General features: G+C 46.0%; 2 protein-coding genes and 1 long non-coding RNA gene across 9 annotated transcripts in view; 1 reads left to right on the top strand and 2 right to left on the bottom strand.

Moving 5' to 3' along the window:
* Nucleotides 1-5,808, bottom strand: part of TTC13 (tetratricopeptide repeat domain 13) — a 70,117-nt gene extending 64,309 nt beyond the window's left edge. For all 7 annotated transcript variants that reach the window (XM_067711109.1, XM_067711110.1, XM_067711111.1 and 4 more), the window contains exon 1: nucleotides 5,455-5,808. In XM_067711109.1, the coding sequence (XP_067567210.1) occupies nucleotides 5,455-5,725 (271 nt within the window). In that variant the 5' untranslated portion in view covers nucleotides 5,726-5,808. The remainder of the gene's footprint in view (nucleotides 1-5,454) is intronic.
* A 147-nt stretch (nucleotides 5,809-5,955) lies between these two features.
* ARV1 (ARV1 homolog, fatty acid homeostasis modulator) lies at nucleotides 5,956-16,759 on the top strand. Its single transcript, XM_067711116.1, is given in 6 exon segments — nucleotides 5,956-6,210; nucleotides 9,727-9,846; nucleotides 12,430-12,583; nucleotides 15,232-15,456; nucleotides 16,466-16,577; nucleotides 16,579-16,759. Coding segments are annotated over 6 exon segments (849 nt in total). The 5' UTR covers nucleotides 5,956-6,000; the 3' UTR covers nucleotides 16,607-16,759.
* On the bottom strand, nucleotides 15,029-17,748 carry LOC137209434 (uncharacterized). Its single transcript, XR_010936058.1, has 2 exons — nucleotides 17,334-17,748; nucleotides 15,029-17,194 (listed from the first exon to the last, which is right to left on the bottom strand). It is a non-coding gene; the product is annotated as an uncharacterized lncRNA (long non-coding RNA).
* Nucleotides 17,749-18,322: the final 574 nt, after the last annotated feature.

Below are 18,322 nucleotides of genomic sequence, written 5' to 3'. Positions count from 1 at the left end.
ATCTTTTGCCCTCATCCAGAGGGGAAGAGAATTAACCTCTGTCACCCAAAGCTGAACACATCTACCAGTGCACAGAAACTTGTTAAAGGTAAATGTAATTCTTAACGACAACGTATCTACAGGAAGAAGCTAACGAGTATGCAAATACCATGGGCTACCAGCTTCACAGGGCTCTCACGACAAAGAGCCACCCCTAAATCAGATGACTTTCTGAAAAATGTTGTTCCCCCTCACAGCGATCAGTCGTCTGGGCTGGTTGAGGTAACAATACATGAATCTCTTCATCACTCTGTGCCTCAGTCTCTGTGCTCAGAATAAGCTAGTGCCTTTACACTGTCAAATTTACTGTGTATGTCCTGAAAAGATCGGAAGAGATCTGCCACAAAACTGGGTATGATAACTAACGCAGAAAATCAGGGCCAAGGGGAAAAAGGATCAAGCAAATACACTAACAGTAAGGGTTACCACAGCTTCCGTAACTGAGCGTAAAAAACTTGGCTCTAAACTTCCCCGCAGCCAGAGCAAAAGAGGAAACAGCTCTCATTATAGAAGTTTCCCTCTATTGATTCCTTACCACCTCTAAGACACAGCAGTAATTTAAGGCTGTGAGCGTTAAGACCGATTGCACGTATTTAAATAACCAATCCCTCAGTTAAGAGAGAGACCATAAATACTGACAATCTCGTTAAGTCTGACTGACTTTGTCAAAAACACAGAGCTAGGTTCACAGCTACTTCCTTGTTTTTCTGGCAGTTAAGGCTCCCAAATCGGACAGACACTAATGTTCCGTTCTCCACAAAGAACAGTGGGAAAATGAAATAAACTCAAATCTGGGATTGTTAATTTCAACAAACTAAAGAAAAGTACTTCAGGTTGCAAATCAATCATTGAACTCGACTGAGGCATTAAGCACGGACAGTGCTAATGTCACCAGTTAGATGAAAACGACCACAAAGACATCAAGTACAAAGCTACCTCACCTAGGAGCAGACAAAAAACTCTCAAGAAGGCAGTTAAAAAAAAAAAAGAAAAACACATAAAGTCACTGTTCTTATTAATACATTTTCAAATAAGGAAAACAAAAGTAGTTTTGAAACAAGCACTAGAAATGCATATGTTTGAACTAAAATACAGGTGCACCATCTATAAAGAACACATAAAGACATTTAATACAGACGAATGCTGCACTGGAATAAGATGCAGCTTAACTTTGGTAGGAAGAGCAGAGGAGAAAACCTGAATTCTTGAATCAGTGGACAAGTTACAACTTAACTAGACCTTACTTTACCAGATCTGTGACATCAGGGGGTCAAGTTAAGATATGGCTAAGCTCTCTCTCTGAGTCTCACTCCATCTGGGTCTTTGCTCGTGTCACCTTAGCAGAGGCCTTCCCAGGCCACCTCTCAAAGAAGCATCCCCACACCACTCTATTCCTCAAGGCGCTTATCACCAGGCCTATTGCACACTGCTCCTTCCCCCACCAGCACACAGGCTCCACTGAGGAACTCAGCCAACCGTGCTGTAACCCCAGGGTCTACAACACTGAGTAGAATCTAGGAGGCACACAAACAGGTTTCCAGGTAAAAAACAGATCCAGGGACTTCCCTCATGGTCCAGTAGTAAAGAATCTGCCTTGTAATGCAAGGGATGAGGGTTCGATCCCTGATCAGGGAACTAAGATCCCACATGCTGCGGGGTAACTAAGCCCGCGTGCCACAACTACTGAGCCTGCGTGTCACAAACTACAGAGCCCACGCGCCCTGGAGCCTGCGCGCCACAACTAGAGACGAGAAAACCCACACGCCGCAACTAGAGAGAAGCCCACGCACCAGAATGAAGAGCCCACACACCGCAATGAAAGATCCCGCATGCCTCAACAAAGATCCCACGTGCTGCAACTAAGACCCAACACAGCCGAAGTAAATAAAATTTAAAAATAAATAATAAGTAAATCTTTTAAAAAAAGAACAGATCCAGTCCCCTGTACGGTTCAAGTATTAGGCTCAATGGAGCATCCTTGCACATAACGTAAACATAAAATTCTAGGACAAGTTACCTAAGACTATAACTTACAACAAACAAAGCTTAAGGGCATAGGACTTTATCAATTATATTAGTACGAAATTATACTAACACGCAAATATCACTGACGGGAAGTTTACAAACGGTCGGGAGGCCAGGTTCAAATCCTGGCTCGACTCTCTGCGTGACCATTCTTAACTTCTCTTTGCCTCAGTTTCCCCTTACATGAAATGGAGACAAAAACAGTACCTACTTCAGTGTCAAGTACTGTGCGAAATAAGGATGCAGTGTTGACAAGGATAAACCCGAGGGAAAGAATTAGGGGAAAACTTCTGTTCCTTATTTCTTCCCACAGTTCCAAACTACAAACAGGGCAAAGGTAACAAGGAAGGGAGGGGACATTTACTTTTATTTGAAAAATATGTACATTACAGTGTTCGTGTTTTTAAAAGAGCAAGGTAATTTTCACCACGGGAAAACAGAATATCCGAAGTCTGTGGTTACACATGCTTTTCAAATAAAAAGCGAAATGTAAAAACGTGCTAGAGGAGAACGAGCTGAAGGGGGGCTGGGGAACAGGAAAGCCGGGCTGAGGTCCGTGGCACTGAGACCACCCGTGCTTGCCGTCTGGGCAGCTGGGCCCCCTGAGGCTGCTCCCTGGGGCCTGGATCTCGGTCACTGTCATTTTGCTGTCCAGACAGCTCCCACCAGCCGTCCTCTTCGGCCCTACAATCACTGGAGGTTCCGCCTTAAGAGAATACATACGCAGCTCATCTGAAGGTGTGCACGTTCAGACCCCTGCAGGCATCAACTCAGTCATTTATACCCAAAAGCAGGGGGCAGGCTTCTGAAAAGGGGCTGTGCAGCCGTGGCTGCCCTCTGCATAGGGATAGGCTTGGGCTGGATGAGCCAGCCGGGCCGGTGACGTGATTAATAAATAGTCGGTGAGGGCAGGGCTTGATTCTGAATAACTGATCAGTTCTGGATCCCAGCACTTGCTTAGACCCTAATGCCGATCATACGGGGGCTCTCGACGCAGAGCATGAACCCCTCAGGCGACAATCTGGCTCGCTGTAAATCCTGAACTGCTGTTCTTCCTGGAACAGAGAGGGACTGACGCAGGTTTCACTTGCTTCTACCTGGCTGTCTAGGACAAGGAAGGAGAAATGAGAGACAGGTGGGTGAGTTTCTACCACAAAAGAGACGGCTTTTGTCACACACTGCTGCCAGCAAAGCTAAGCGGAACACCTGGAGGCCCAGGTAGCATGAGCAGTTGACCCTGGGAGTCATTTCCTGAGGTGGCCGCGGGAACAGCAAAGCCACTGCAGCACCTGTCGGCAGCCACTGGGACACTCACGTCAGCCCAGGGAAGGCCGTCTGGAAGACGTGTCACCAATTTTCAACAGCATGTTCTTAATTCTAAACTAAGAAAATAAGTACTACACGGAGGGGATAAAGAGAAAATGGAAACATTTAAATAAATTATGCTTAAAGCCTCATAATACAGTGTTTATCCTCTGAAGCAGAGAACATTAGATGATGGTCTCCATATGTGAGGGAACGGAGAATGAACAGGATTCCTCCAAATGCCCCAGTTCTAACAACCTACATTTATCACGATTTGGGTGAAAAGCATAATACAAGTCAGAGGTGGCTCAAACGAGGACTCTTAACCATTGGCGTAAGCCTGACACTACAAAGTGAAATGAGCCACCTATAGCAATAGTATCAATTGATTTCATAATTTGTATCTTTCATCGCCTAGAATCTGGGTCTCCCTTAGCCAGTGAGCATCACATGAATACAGGAGGGAAAGGAAAGGAAGATTTACACACTACCTACTGTATGCCTGTAAATATTACAGATGCTTTTTCCCTAAGTATAATCATTGAGTGCTTCAGACAAATGCTGTCTGGAGTCTGACCACCTGGATTCCTCCCATTCCAGCTGTGGGCCCTCAGGAAAGTGATGATTTCACTGTGCCCCCGTCTTCTCCTCTGAGAAAAGGAGCTACCGCCCAATGATGTAGTTACCAGCGCTCTGACAGGCTGAGGGTACTGCCTAACCAACCTAAGGCTGTCACAACGGCACAGGGCACACTGCGAGCACCGCGTACGTGTACGATCGCGATTTCCCATTTCCCTCATGGCATCCTTGTGAAGAAAATAAAACCCTGTAATTGGGGAACAGTGTCTTCAATTTACAGAGGAGGCAATTTTGCAAAGACAGGCAATCAACTTGCTCGGAGTCACAGTAAGTGACAGAGGGTAAAAGCCATCCTCTTGCCATTGTGCAGTGCTGGCCATGGCGTTCATGCAGTTACCGGCCATGGCTTACTTCAAAATACAGAAGTCACATAGCCCTCGGTGAGCGAGACGTCCTCAAGGAAGTCAGATTGTGCTGAAAGGAAATCAGACTGACTGTGCTAACCTCGACATTTCATCTCAACCAAAAACACTTATTGTCTTCCCAGGTACACAATGCTAGACTGCTGTCAGGCCATAAAAGCAACCAGCCAGCTCCTAGTGAGTTAGGTAGACCCGGACGTTTCAAAAGTGACCCTTAGGGGAACTCACGGAGGGCAAGAGGAAAGGGAAAGGACGAGGGAGGGGATTAAAGAGTAAAAAGACTCACTACAGACCTTCAAAACGAAACATGTACATATCTACCTTGCCCCTGAGGAATCTGCCCAGGACCTTAAACTGAGGCCAACAGCGCCCAATCTTAATGAATGAACTGGCCCAGTTCCCACACACACACAGCTCTGACGTACACAGGCCCGCAGGGCCCTTTTGACTCTCTGGGAGACACCTGACAGATCACAGGTCAACCTTAAAACGCCTGGGAGCAAGATGTCAATGAACAGATTCAATGGGGTTACTCTTCTGTTCCCTCCTTTCTTCCCAGGGATCACATATTTACAGGCTATGTTTGATACAATACGTCAATCGGGAGGTCAGGAAACCTGATTTCCAGGCCTAAGATGGGCCAGACAGCCCCGCTCCGGGCGCGGGTCCGGTCCTCTTTGTCCGTCGGTCCCTCCCTCGCTCCCACAGCACCCGCGGGGGCCAGAGCAGGGACTGGGGCTGCCCCGGGCCACCTGCCATCTCCTCCTCCACCCTCTCAAAAGTTGCCAGGGCTGCAGAGAGGCCGCCCTGGCCTCGGGGGCATGCTGTCAGCTCTTTTCACTATCCACCGGCCTCCCCACGGCGGCCTCGGGAGGAGGGCGCGCAGCGGCGTGGGTGTGAGCGGCGGGAAGCAGCCCCGGCGTGACACTTCGCGGAGCCGGCTCCCGCAGGGCCACACGCCGCGGCCGGTGCCGGCGAGGCCCGGGCGGCCCACACATCGGCCCCGGGGCCCGCAGCCCCCGGACCCACCGCGCCGGCGCTCCGCGGCAACCCGGACGCCCGCCCGCCGCCGCCGTCCACTCACCGCCGCACTCGGCAGAGTACTGGTCCCCCCAGTCCCCGGACTGCGGGCTGCAGCCGCCGCCCGCCGGGGCCTCCTGCTGCTGCCGGTGCTGCAGCTCCTGCTTGAGCAGGGACAGCGGCGAGTAGTGCTCGGTGGCTAGGGCGCCTGGTCGCGGCCCGCTGGACAGAACCCCCAGCAGCAGCAGCAGCAGAACCAAGACTCGCCGGGCGGCGCCCGCGGCGGCCACAGCGCCGCCCCAGCAGCCGCAGCACCAGCAGCCGGCAGGTGCCATCTTCCCTCAGGGCGCATGTGCGGCGGCCCTCGCCGCGCACTGCGGCCTCCCAGCCTGAACCTGCGGCTGGCAGGTGGGCCGTGGCGAGGGGGCGGGAGAAGGGGAGTGGCAACGCCTCCTGGGAGTTGTAGTCCCAGATCAGCCAGCCTGCGAGCCCCTTTTCAGTGCTGGGACTGCGAGTCCCGGTAAGCACCGCGCCGCGCAAGGCTTCCGGTCTGGCGTCTGACGTCTTCCCCGCCACTGAATCGGAAGTTCTGGCCCGCAGTTGCGTGGAAATGAGCACTGATGGGCGGAGTGGGCTTCGGCCCGGCAAGGGGAACGCCGAGGGGGTGACAGCTGGAAAGGGGAAGACGGATGGGGTGGCAGTGACTCCTACTACTGCTGCTGCCTCGGCCTCCTGCCAGTACAGGTGCATCGAATGCAACCAAGAGGCCAAGGAGTTGTACCGAGACTACAGCCACGGCGTGCTGAAGATAACCATCTGTGTGAGTTGTCAGGTGTGGGCTGTCCTTGGGGAAGAAATGGCGCAGCGAGGTTTGGGAACCGCGAGAGCCCATGGTACCTCTACCAGATTTTTAGGGTGATAAAAATAAAAAACCAACGAGTTTCAGGGTCCTCTAATACAGACTTCAGTTCGATGCTTGACATTTCCGTTCCTGCTCAGTAGAACCTTTGCATGAATCCCTATAGTGGTAGAGAAGTCATACCCTACAGCGCTTTTCTCATGCCGGTCACGTTTGCTGCTCCGGGCGAACGAATCCTCGGACGGAGATGGATGCAGGTGTTGTGCGTAGACATTTAAAGATCGGATTAGGGTGACATTTGGGCTCACGCCAAAGCTATTTCATCCTTATTCTCCCTTTGATAGATGTTACCATCTTTACACTTCATAACCTATAGTAAATTCTCCTAGAATACTTTTTCAAGCTTCATCCGTTGTGGTTTTTGCATGTAGAGTATTATGTGCAAAGTACGATGCTAGACGTTGGTGACATAAAAAACAAAAAGGAGGAAGTAAAAATTCTCTGCCTGGAACAGTCTTCTCTCAGGTATTTGTGTGGCTCATTCCCTCACCTCCTTCAAGGACTTTTCTCGAATATCTTATAGAGAGGCCTACTCTGACCACCCTATTAAAAATGATGAGCCCCCCTTCAAGGCTGGTATACCTTATCACCCTTCCCTGCTTATCTTTCTCCATAGTACCTATCATCTTCTAATATTGTATGTAATCGACTTTATTATTTATTGCCTGTCTCCTCCCACTGGAATGTAAGCGACACAAGGACAGAGATTGTGTATATTTTATTCATTAATGTAGTTGGACCACCCAGGACAGTGTCTGACACATAGTAGGTATTAAATAAATATTTGCTGAATGAGTGAACCATTTCTAGGTTTTTTAGATGATCATATCCTAGGCCATCCCGGTATGAGAGAACAGATAAAAGAACAGATTAAAGATATTGTACTTTTAATATCCTGAGGAGCCTGGCCTATTTTAAGTGCTCAGATATTTGCTAAATCCATTATGGTAACAAAACAAAACAAAACAAGACTCCTTTGAGACTGTCTCAAGTTTCAGTTCTGTTCAGGGCAACAAGATGCAGTTTTCACCCCTGGGTGCTGGGTGCAAAGATGAATAAGACAGCACTGCCCTCACAGGTTCCACTTCTCAGATATGTTTGCTTATTGTGGAGCTAAAATTTGAGAATGAGTGGGGAAGGGGTTAGTCCTGGAGATGATGGGCAGGAGGAAGCAGCAAGAATATTCATGAAAACAAATGGCCAATTTATATTCTGAAAGAGATGTGATTCATTATACAATTAAAGAACATAGCAGCAGAAACTAAGCCATATCCATGTTAAAACTGAGCTGGTGGAAGCAGTATTTCAGTTCCCAGGGTGTGCACGGTCCCTGTGCTGCAGGGATTTCTTAGAGGACAGCTTTCTCTTTCAGGATACTTGTCTGTTGAGTAATAAATGATACGGAATAGAACCATCTTGCCAGAACAAGAAAACATTTCTACCACATTTAGCTATCTCCCAGTCGGATGTTTTAGCACATTTGTTCGTCTTGTGCGTGTGTGTGTGGTTTGACTCATTACGTTCAAGGTGAAGGAAGCACTCAAGGGAAAAGCAAATAACAGAAGCAGAACAAGGAAAAAATGTGGCCTAAACTGATAGGGAGGGAACCAGCAGACTTTAATGAATTCTCAATGTTTCTAAAATACTCAGCATGTTGGGAAAGGGAGATGGGCATAGCACATAGCATGTCCCATGATACCAGCAGCTGCCTCTTCTGTTGGGGTTCATGTAACCCTGTGCTCATTCCATTGTAGCACTTACAGTAGCATGTTTATTTGACTTCCCCTTCTAAACTGTAAGGTCCTTGAGGGTAGAGCCTATGTCTCAAGGAAAGTATCTAGCACTGTGGAAGTGCCTGGTCCATAGACATGGCTAAGTAAAGAGAGCTGTTGTGAGTGTAATAGGCACTCCAAACACGTATGTCAGACAAATGATTGCAAAAGGAGTAACTACGCTGCTGTGTCTCCTGCTGCTGGTTTCTGCCTACCTCCTTCTAAAAAATGTCCAAATCCTGTCTTAGACTTGTGATGCTGTCAGAAGATGGGTTTTAGGGAATTTTTAAAGGACAAAGAGAGGATCCCTGACCAGTCTGCAGTTTCATTTTAAAGTGAAGTAGCATCTCTGGTCTTCCATTCTCATTTGTATAAAGAGAGGAAGTGTTCTCCACATGAGGAGCACAGGGAGAGGTTCTAGAAAACAGCTCTGTCATGTATATAGAATTTCTGATTCTGTGGTTTCTGTTTAGATACTGGCTTACTCTTTGCTCAGCTAAAAAGCCTAACCTCTTAAACCTCAGATCTATTAGGTGGATTTAAATTTGGAGGAATAGCACATCTCCCTTCATTGGTTCACCTGATGACTAGACAGACACACACACTTCTTGTAACGACATGAGTGAAGTGGAGAAGCTTTAAATTGGAATTGAATCTAACTTGGTGACATTGGGAAGGCAGGGTTCATATTCTTCAACGCACTCCATTCTTCTTCTAGCACTTTGATATAATTAAAAGGCCATCCTGGTATGTTTGCATATCCATCACTTCTTCTATTTCTATTTTATCCCCTCAAAGTTTCAAAATGTTTTCTGTTTCAATTGTAGCCATTAGTTTATGCAGTGAATAGGACACTTGATGCAACTTTGTAGCTAATATTCTTTCAAATGTCATTTCTAATGAGCTTGTTCTCCTATACCTGCATTTTATATGTTCTGATGGTATTGGGATTTCATAACATTGTAATCACGTGTCCAAAAAAAAAAAGCCCTTTAATAGGAATGGCTGAGAGCCCAGGGAGCCTTGATTTGGGCAACTCAGAATCAGGCGGCACAACCCCGTTCCTTGCATACAGCCAGCGTTCTCCAGTGTCTACTATGGCAGAGAAGGACCATTTTCTTGCCATGTTCTCCATGGAGAGAAAGACAGGCTTCTCTTGGTATGTGCCACCCGAGGATTCCTACCTGCCTGGAGCTCTCAGAAGCTCTGGGTGCAGGGTTACTTTTCTGAACCCTTTTCTCCAAATCATGTTTCAAGAACCACAAAGTTGGGGCCATCTAGCCAACAGGCAATGAAAGTACATTATAAACTTACTTATTTTATAATAATTCCTACAAATTGAAAGTAGCGTGCTCTGAGATACTTTCCTGCCTAAAATCAGTCTTTAAATCAAATATCTTTTGGGTCTTCTTAAATATGAGATTAAAAGATTAATATTTTTAGCCTAGAAGATTCTATTTAGGCATTTCTGAAACCAGGTCTTATGCAGATGAACATCTTGTATCTGAATGGAAGTTTATTTAAATAAATGCTGATATAACCTTATTGCCATACAAATCCAAAACAGACTCCGCTGTTTTGAAATCCTTTAAGATTTCAGAATGTATGAATATGTTTATTCTAATGTTATCTTGCATTATTTCAGAAATCCTGCCAGAAACCTGTAGACAAATATATCGAGTATGATCCTGTTATCATCTTGATTAATGCTATTTTATGCAGAGCCCAGGCCTACAGGCATATTCTTTTCAATACCAAAATAAATGTAAGTTGTTATAATTTTTTTCTTTTCTAATTTTACTGGATGATTTTGCATTTTTAAATAATAATATCAACAATTTTGAACAGAATTAAAGAATATTATTTAAACAAAGAAATTCTAACAAGAGTGGGTCTTCTGTCTCAACAATGTCTGGAAATTTCTAGAAATAGCAGGCACTGCTTTTTAAAAAAGTGTACAGTGTTTAGTGTATGTTTAAGAATATGGGCACTAGCAGGAAGCTGACAAACCATAATCTGGATTGCCTTTTAGTAGGTTACCTTTTGAAACAGACATCAATAATTTTGAACAGAATAAAAATATAACCTGGTAGGGAAAGATTTATACCTAAAAGAAATAAGCAAACATTGAAAGAAAAAGTTTTAAAAACTTAACTTATTGCATGTTATACTCTGCTGTTCAGGGAACACATGAGGTGAAAAATCAGAAAAGTCCTAATATATGAAGTTGGATTTTTTTTTTTTTTTTTGAAATATACATTTAATGTACTGACTTGTGAACTCTTTTAACAGTTTGGCTAGGGTTGACAAATAAAATACAGGACACCCAATTAAACTTGGAAGTCAGATAAACAATAAATAATTTTTTAGCATATGTCCTAAGTATTGCATGGAACATACATACACAAAAACAGTATTTGCTGTTTATCTAAAATGCGTATTTAACTGGGTGTCCTGTATTTTTCTTTGCCAAATCTGGCACCCCTAATTTTGGGCTAACAGGGACAGTAACAGTGCAATTTATTTTCCCGGTGCCTCCTCCCCCAAGTTAAACAACCCAGGCAGTGTTTATATTAGTAATATAATTGAGTCTCAAACCTTGCTACACATTAGAACCGCCTGGGGGAGACGGAGGGGACAGCAGTTAATTCTTCCACGCCGAGGCCTCACCCAGAACCAGTTATATGCGAATCTTTGGGGATGGGATCCAGGAAAGAGTATTTCTACAACTCCCTGGGCAATTCCAGAGTGCAGCCAGGAGCGCCAGTGCGCCAGCTTGAGGAGCCTGAGGAGCTCACCCCGTGCTCGTCCCTGGACCACATTGAGTTTGCACACACACTTTCTCTTCCCCACTTTATATTGATAAATGTCAACCCATGGGAGAAATATATGGAACAAAGCCACTTCTTGTTGCCTAGCATTTTCTGTTTTTACCAAAATTTCAGCCTCTTTAAAACTTCCAGCTTTTAATTGCTTTCACTATTTTCATTTATACTCATCCAACCTAGGGGCACTTTTTAAGAAATTCATGTTCAGACTAATCGTTTCTTCGGAGGAATCATGAAATCTTCAGGTTGAATCTATTCTCTTATTGCTGCTTCCATCTCTCCTGAGTCACACAAATTCTTGCTGGATTCCGTGTATCAGACGAATGTTGAAAATATGATGGAGGGTGAACTCCTATTTAAAGCAGTGATTCTTAACCAGGGGTGCACATTAGAATTCACCCTCTGGGTGTGGAGAAAAGGGAACCCTCTTGCACTGTTGGTGGGAATGTAAATTGATACAGCCACTATGGAGAACAGTATGGAGGTTCCTTAAAAAACTAAAAACAGAGTTACCATATGACCCAGCAATCCCACTACTGGGCATATACCCAGAGAAAACCATAATTCAAAAAGACACAGGCACCCCAATGTTCATTGCAGCACTATTTACAATAGCCAGGTCATGGAAGCAACCTAAATGCCCATCGACAGATGAATGGATAAAGAAGATGTGGCACATATATACAATGGAATATTACTCAGCCATAAAAATAAACGAAATTGAGTTATTTGTAGTGATGTGGATGGACCTAGAGTCTGTCATACAGAGTGAAGTAAGTCAGAAAGAGAAAAACAAATACCATATGCCAACACATATATGGAATCTAAAAAAAAAAAAAAAAGGTTATGAAGAACCTCGGGGCAGGACAGGAATAAAGATGCAGATGTAGAGAATGGACTTGAGGACACGGGGAGGGGGAAGGGTAAGCTGGGACGAACTGAGAGAGTGGCATGGACTTATATATACACTACCAAATGTAAAATAGATAGCTAGTGGGAAGCAACCACATAGCACAGGGAGATCAGCTCGGTGCTTTGTGACCACCTAGAGGGGTGGGATAGGGAGGGTGGGAGGGAGGGAGACGCAAGAGGGAGGGGATATGGGGACATATGTATATGTATAGCTGATTCACTTTGTTATACAGCAGAAACTAACACACCATTGTAAAGCAATTATACTCCAATAAAGATGTTAAAAAAAAATTCACCCTCTGCCTGGAACTGTTTCAAAATATGCGTGCCTAGGATTTACTTCCACAGATTCTGAATCAGGCCTGGGGCGTAGACATTTGTGTTTCGAAAACTCTCCCCATGTGATGCTTCTGCTGAACATTGCTGATTAAGAACTACTGGTTACAGACTGAATACAGTTGGCATTTAATTGGGCAGTTCAGAGTTTGACAAGCTACTAGGCGGGACATCCTTCAAAAACCACAGAAGTCAGCTCTGTCTGTGCCCATTGGTGTTAAGTACAGTTGTTTCTTTACCTGATTGCATGGCAATGTCTTTTTGCCTACCAGATGCACGGAAAGCTCTGCGTGTTTTGTTTGCTTTGTGAAGCGTACCTGAGATGGTGGCAGCTTCAAGATTCGAGCCGGAGCATTGATCCTGACGACTTCATCAGATATGCTAAAGAGTGGGATTTCTATAGAATGTTTGCAGTTGCTTCTCTAGGTAGGAAGAAGCCATGCTTTCTATTCTTAGTTGACCTAACATTCTGATTTTAAAATTAAGGTGTGTGGTCTTAATCACTGGTAAAGAGGAGCTAGTCAGAAGACTTGAGACTAAATTTTCAGCTGTACCACTAATCTGCTAGGTGAGTGTGTACAAATCACCTGCTTTCTTTTTGTTACCACACATATGGCATGGAAATAATTATGCTTATCAGATCAGAGTGTTTCATAAAGTATTTTGAGACACAGTATTTTTAGTAAAATTCTTCAATTTAAGTTCTGATTATCCAATCTGAAGATTGCCTGAATCTCATCTTTATTAAAACAGATTGATAACTGCCAGGCATTATTCAATGTATTATACTGACTGCATTGTACTAATGCAATGTATTTAATAGGGGAAACTTGTTATATATCTGGCTGCATGCAGGGAAGGGGCTACTCCCCCAAATTCTTTAAGTTCTGAAATGGCTTTTCTTCAGAATTTGCATTTGTGACTTAGGTCAGAATTGGGTTGAATTAATTTCTGTGACTATTTTATTACTTACTGGTTTCCATGCTTTTCTGCTTCTACAATCTTCTCATTATACTGAAATATTATTTTAGTAATATTGTCTCCAGTCCACTCCAATGTCACATTTCTGGACTGTGTGTCCTCTTTTGTCCCTTTTTCTTCTCAGTCTGCCCTTACTCCCTCGGCCCAGTGGTTTTAAAATTCATCCAGTCCCAGAGGTTTTAAAATTCACCTATATGCCGAGAATTCCCAAATGTACGTAATAATATTAAAAACATCCTTGAACACATCACCTAAACCAAGAACCAGAACCTAATATAATTTTAAGCTTTAAAGCAAAGCCTCTTAGAATTGCTCTAGATAAACTGCTTTATGTCCATAATTTCTAAAAAACAAACCAGGCTTGTTTTCAAATAGTTTGGAATTTCTGTGGCACCGACTCTACAGTGGCCATTTTGACACTTGATCAGAAATTTTTTTCTGTTACTTAACTTTTTTATGTGTCTTAATCTAATCCCTAGCTAGGTTTCAAATCCCTAAAACAACTCATAAAGAATATTTTACACAAATACAGTATTTTACAACCTAAACACGGTTTTTACGGTATTATCAACTCAGTTTTCACAACCATCCTCTTCGGTGGGTAGATGGGGGCTCCTTCCCTATCCGCAGCTGTGGAAGCACAGGAACAGGAAGGGCAAATGGTTTACCCTAAGTGCCCCCACAGGTTACCGTCAGCGCAGAGCCAGGGGAAGGTCTCCTGGCGCCCTGTCTCCCGTTTCCTCCACCGCCGCTCCTACTGAAGCCACCTGATCACGAACGCCTTAAGTACTAGGGGCTCTCCAACATCTGCCTTGTGAAGGAGTGTGCAGAGCCCAAGGGCAGCTGCAGTTTCCGAGTCTCCCAAGTTCTAAGCTAGAAAGCTATGGGGGGTGACCTAGTCAGCCCTCCTGTCCAGTGCAAGAAACCCTTCTCTCTAGATTCCTGCAAGAAGGTTTGAGTATCCCCAGTGACAGGAGACAACCCACCATCGTTAGATGGTTCTTGTTGTTAGGGAGTTCTTTATTATTATTATTATTATTGGTCCAAAACCCAGGCTGTATGATCTGCCTGTTTGAACAGATCCTTGCCGTTGACAAGCCCTTCAGTCCTTCTGAGGTAGTGTGTCTCTCCTGAAGAATATATCAAATTTCATGTGGGCTAACCATCCTAAATTATGTTGGTCGATCCTAATCACCTATATTTGGAACCTCTTTATTTTGGCTAGATTCAGTTATAAAACAGAAAGAATACAGTTGTTTCTCCTGTAATATGATACATGTGTTCCAGAAAAACCTGATCCTGCAGAAACCTTAAGGCAGAATTAGGGACAGACCATTCAGAATGTATGCAGCCGGGAAGTCAGCACTAACCATCTTCATAAAAAGAAGAGTGCAGTTAAAAGCAACGTTAAATTCCTAGTTGATGGGGACAGAACAGATTGTGCCCTATTCTGACTGTGGGACACCAGGGGAACTATTGCTTCTTCTAGTCTGGACTCTGTCTCTGAATGCTTTCTGGAAGGATATGGAATTACACTCAAAAAGTTTGTTAAAATGAATAAGGGAAGTTTTAAATTTAGCTAACAGAGTATTCAGAATCTTATGGCTAATAGGCACTCAATAAAGAGTAGAAGAATGAACCACGAAAAACATCGTCATAGGTACTTCCTAGGCTGGGTCCCACCTTTCAGATTTAAAAGCGTCCGTTCTCCTGTCTGTTCTTTCTGTGGAGATTGCTAGTACTAAAGCTGTTTACACAGAACCTTACTTCCTAAAAGGAACTTTAGAATGTTGATGATTACAGTTCTTATGGAGTTACTTTTTCTCCAGAGGGTGATGAAGTATTTCATGAAAGAATTATTGAAATACGTTTCTGAAATCATACAGGATCTGACACAAGAGACAGGGGTTTATTTTTAAAAAAAAAAAAAAAAAGAAGAAGAAAAGGGGACAAAAAAGAAACTTTGATCTTGGTGAAGCGTTTCCTTTTGTGGTCAGCTGATAGGCTGCATGTTGGAATTGTGGGTTGTGTGCTTCTAGGGGGCTCTGCTTTGGATTGGACGTTCATATCTTTATTTTTCATTTCCTCCTTAGAACAAACTGCCTACTTTACTGGCATCTTTACTTTCCTGTGGGTAGAACGACCCCTAACAGCGAAAAAAACCCCCAACTTCGCTTTGCTGCTGAAAGCGTTGTTATTATCCAGCTACGGAAAACTCCTGCTCATCCCAGCTGTCATCTGGGAACATGACTACACACCCCTGTGCCTCAGACTCATTAAAGTATTTGTCCTTACGTCAAATTTTCAGGCAGTTAGAGGTATGTTCGTGTCTTATTGTTTTCTCAGCTTTCAACCCATCTGAAAGCTTGAAGTCTTGTTTCTATAGAGTAGTTTTGGGTTTTTTGGGGGGTTTTTTTGCGGTACGCGGGCCTCTCACTGTTGTGGCCTCTCCCGCTGTGGAGCACAGGCTCCGGACGCGCAGGCTCAGCGGCCATGGCTCACGGGCCCAGCCGCTCCGCGGCATGTGGGATCTCACCGAACCCGTGTCCCCTGCATCGGCAGGCGCACTCTCAACCACTGCGCCACCAGGGAAGCCCTATAGAGTAGTTTTTATATAACCTGTTAAACGCTGGAATTCTTCGTAGAATAATCACGATGCCTAACATTTCTATAGTGCCTTACATATAGCACACATTCGGTATTTGTTCAGTTTAACCACATGGTACTCCTTAGTTTTCAAAATGCCTTCTTTATGCATTATATCTATCCCCTGGGGTCTGTAGGGCAGCCATTATTATCTCCACTTTATGAGTCGTGGGCACTTGACCAAGGTTACATGGCCGGCAGTTATCAGGCCAGGGTAGGGTGCCAGCCTGCCTCCCAGCTCAGGACAGTTCAAGGAAGGGGTAAGCAGCCCTGTGTGTCTTCCTTTTTCCCACACATTGTGAGAAGTGCTATTTTAAATGGACCTATTATCTGATACTTTGTATAATGTTTATCATCTTGTAAACTATAAAACCAAGAGTAGCAAATTTTTTCTGTTACTCTCTTTATAACCTTAGAATCTTTCATTTTCCTGTGTAATATTCATGGGAGTCCGTGTCTTGATGCAAGCAGGAGAGGCTCAGTGTTTTTGTTAAAAGCAGATGCTTTGGTTCTCTCAGAAGGTTTGCAGATGGAAAAGTTAACAGCATAGATTAATAAGAACAAACAGATTTTCTAAAAACAGCTTTACAGAACAACTCCATTCACACTACCACATAATTTACATGCCAGTATCATTTCATTAAACTCTTAAGAACTTATCAGTTGCCTTCTCTTTTTCAGTGACCCTAAACGTCAACCGCAAGCTCTCCTTTGTGGCCATCTTGAGTGGCTTACTGGTGGAGAGCGCCATGGTCTACTTCTTCCAGAGGATGGCATGGGCTGTTGGAAGTGACTGCCATCCATAAATCTCAAGACTTTTGAAGAGGTACAGAGAGCATCTCTCCGTGTTCATGCACGCACACACGTGTCCTCCTCAAACTAGACAGATGTCGTCGCAGAATACATCACCCACCCCCCGGCACCCGGGTGCCTCGAGGTCACCTGCATCTCCCTCGGGGTCTTTTGTCATCCACAGTGACATCAATAGCTATGTTTTTGTTGCTTCTGGGGCCCTGTTCTCACAGTTCTGTAACACCTTCCCTCCAACGCACTCCTCCTAAGACCTCGGACTCTGAACGACAGCCGTCTCCCGCCCTTTCCAACCATTCCACTCCCTCCCTCCCATGAACCCTGCCTTTGCTGCCTTTTGTACCTCTCTTCCCTAAACCTCTCACTTTCCTCTACTTCTCACCTCCCTTGCCTCTCTCTTGACTGTGCCTGGAACCTAGAGGCAGCTGTTGCCTTATCCTGTTAGTCCCTGGAAACGAGCCAGCTTCCTACCCTTCTGTCAGCGCCCCCGTTAGAGCTCTTGGGGTGAGTCCACCAGCCGTTTCCTCTGTGAAGCCTGGCAGGCGGTCCCTGTGTCTGCACAGAGCACGGCCGGGTGGCGCTCCTGTCTCAAGGGCACCTCTAGGGACCCAACACACACACACACACACACACACACACACACACACACACACACACACACGCCGGGTGGCGCTCCTGTCTCAAGGGCACCTCTAGGGACCCAACACACACACACACACACACACACACACACACACACACACACACACACACACACACACACACACACACCGGCCTTAGAGCAGTTGTTCTGAAGTCTTCCCGCGCTCCTTCCTTCCGCCTCTGCTGTCACTTTGCTGAGAATTGAGACTTACCAACTCCTTGGGTGTTCCCCCTCCGTTCCGGAACTTGTTTGGCGTCTGCCTTCTTTCCTCCTCCCTCCATCCCGCCTCCGAGGCCTGCTCAGCGTTCCACGCCCCGCACCCCGGGCGGATTCCACCCTGCAGCTGTCCTCCCGCCTGTGGTCACCCTCAGGGGTCTGGACCACAGCTGCAGTCCGCCTTGAGGCAGGACGGGCGACTTGAAGGCGGGGCAGCTGGTGAGGGAAGCGTGGGGCAGGAGCGAGCAGCTGCGGGCGGGCGCGTCCTCCGCGTCCGCCTCTCCCGGTACCTCCGCCGCCGCCCCCCCCCCCGCCCCCCCCGCCCTGCTCAGCTCAGCCTCGTCCTCTCCGGCCCCCAGGCATCGCTCCCTCCATCCTCTCTCGTCTGTGCCGGCTCCTCCCCTCTGCCAGCAGACACGTGCAGCTCTCGACTTGCGAGCAGCTGCCCTGAGCCTCTTTCTCCACTGCCTTCCCTCTTGGTGACACGTCCTTCCTCCCTAGTCCCCCGAGCCGCTTCTCCTGCGATCAAAGGCAGCCGCCGCCGGCTGTCAGGCTCCTCCCTGTCGCCGCCCTGCGCTGGAAGCAGCTGGCTTCTGAAACAGGCCGCCCGGGCCCCTTCTGTCACCGACTTCCCTGTCTGTGCCCGGCTTCCGTCCTCGGCCCTCCGCTTCTCCCTCCTGCCGTGCAGACGCCCAGCTTCCGCACGCCTTGGCCCATCTCTCAGTGCAGGTTGCTTCCAGATCTTTCCAGATCTGACACCTCTAGCCCTCCGCCTCTGCCAGGTCACTCATACCCTTCCACTGCCTCCGAGGTACTGCCAGGACGGTGTGGCCATTACCTCTAAAATCGAACTCAGTACCCCGCCCGCC

This window comes from Pseudorca crassidens, chromosome 16, assembly GCF_039906515.1.
Source record: "Pseudorca crassidens isolate mPseCra1 chromosome 16, mPseCra1.hap1, whole genome shotgun sequence".
Lineage (NCBI taxonomy): Eukaryota > Metazoa > Chordata > Mammalia > Artiodactyla > Delphinidae > Pseudorca > Pseudorca crassidens.
The sequence above is the reverse complement of the archived record's forward strand: the minus strand, read 5'-3'. Positions and strand labels throughout refer to the sequence as shown.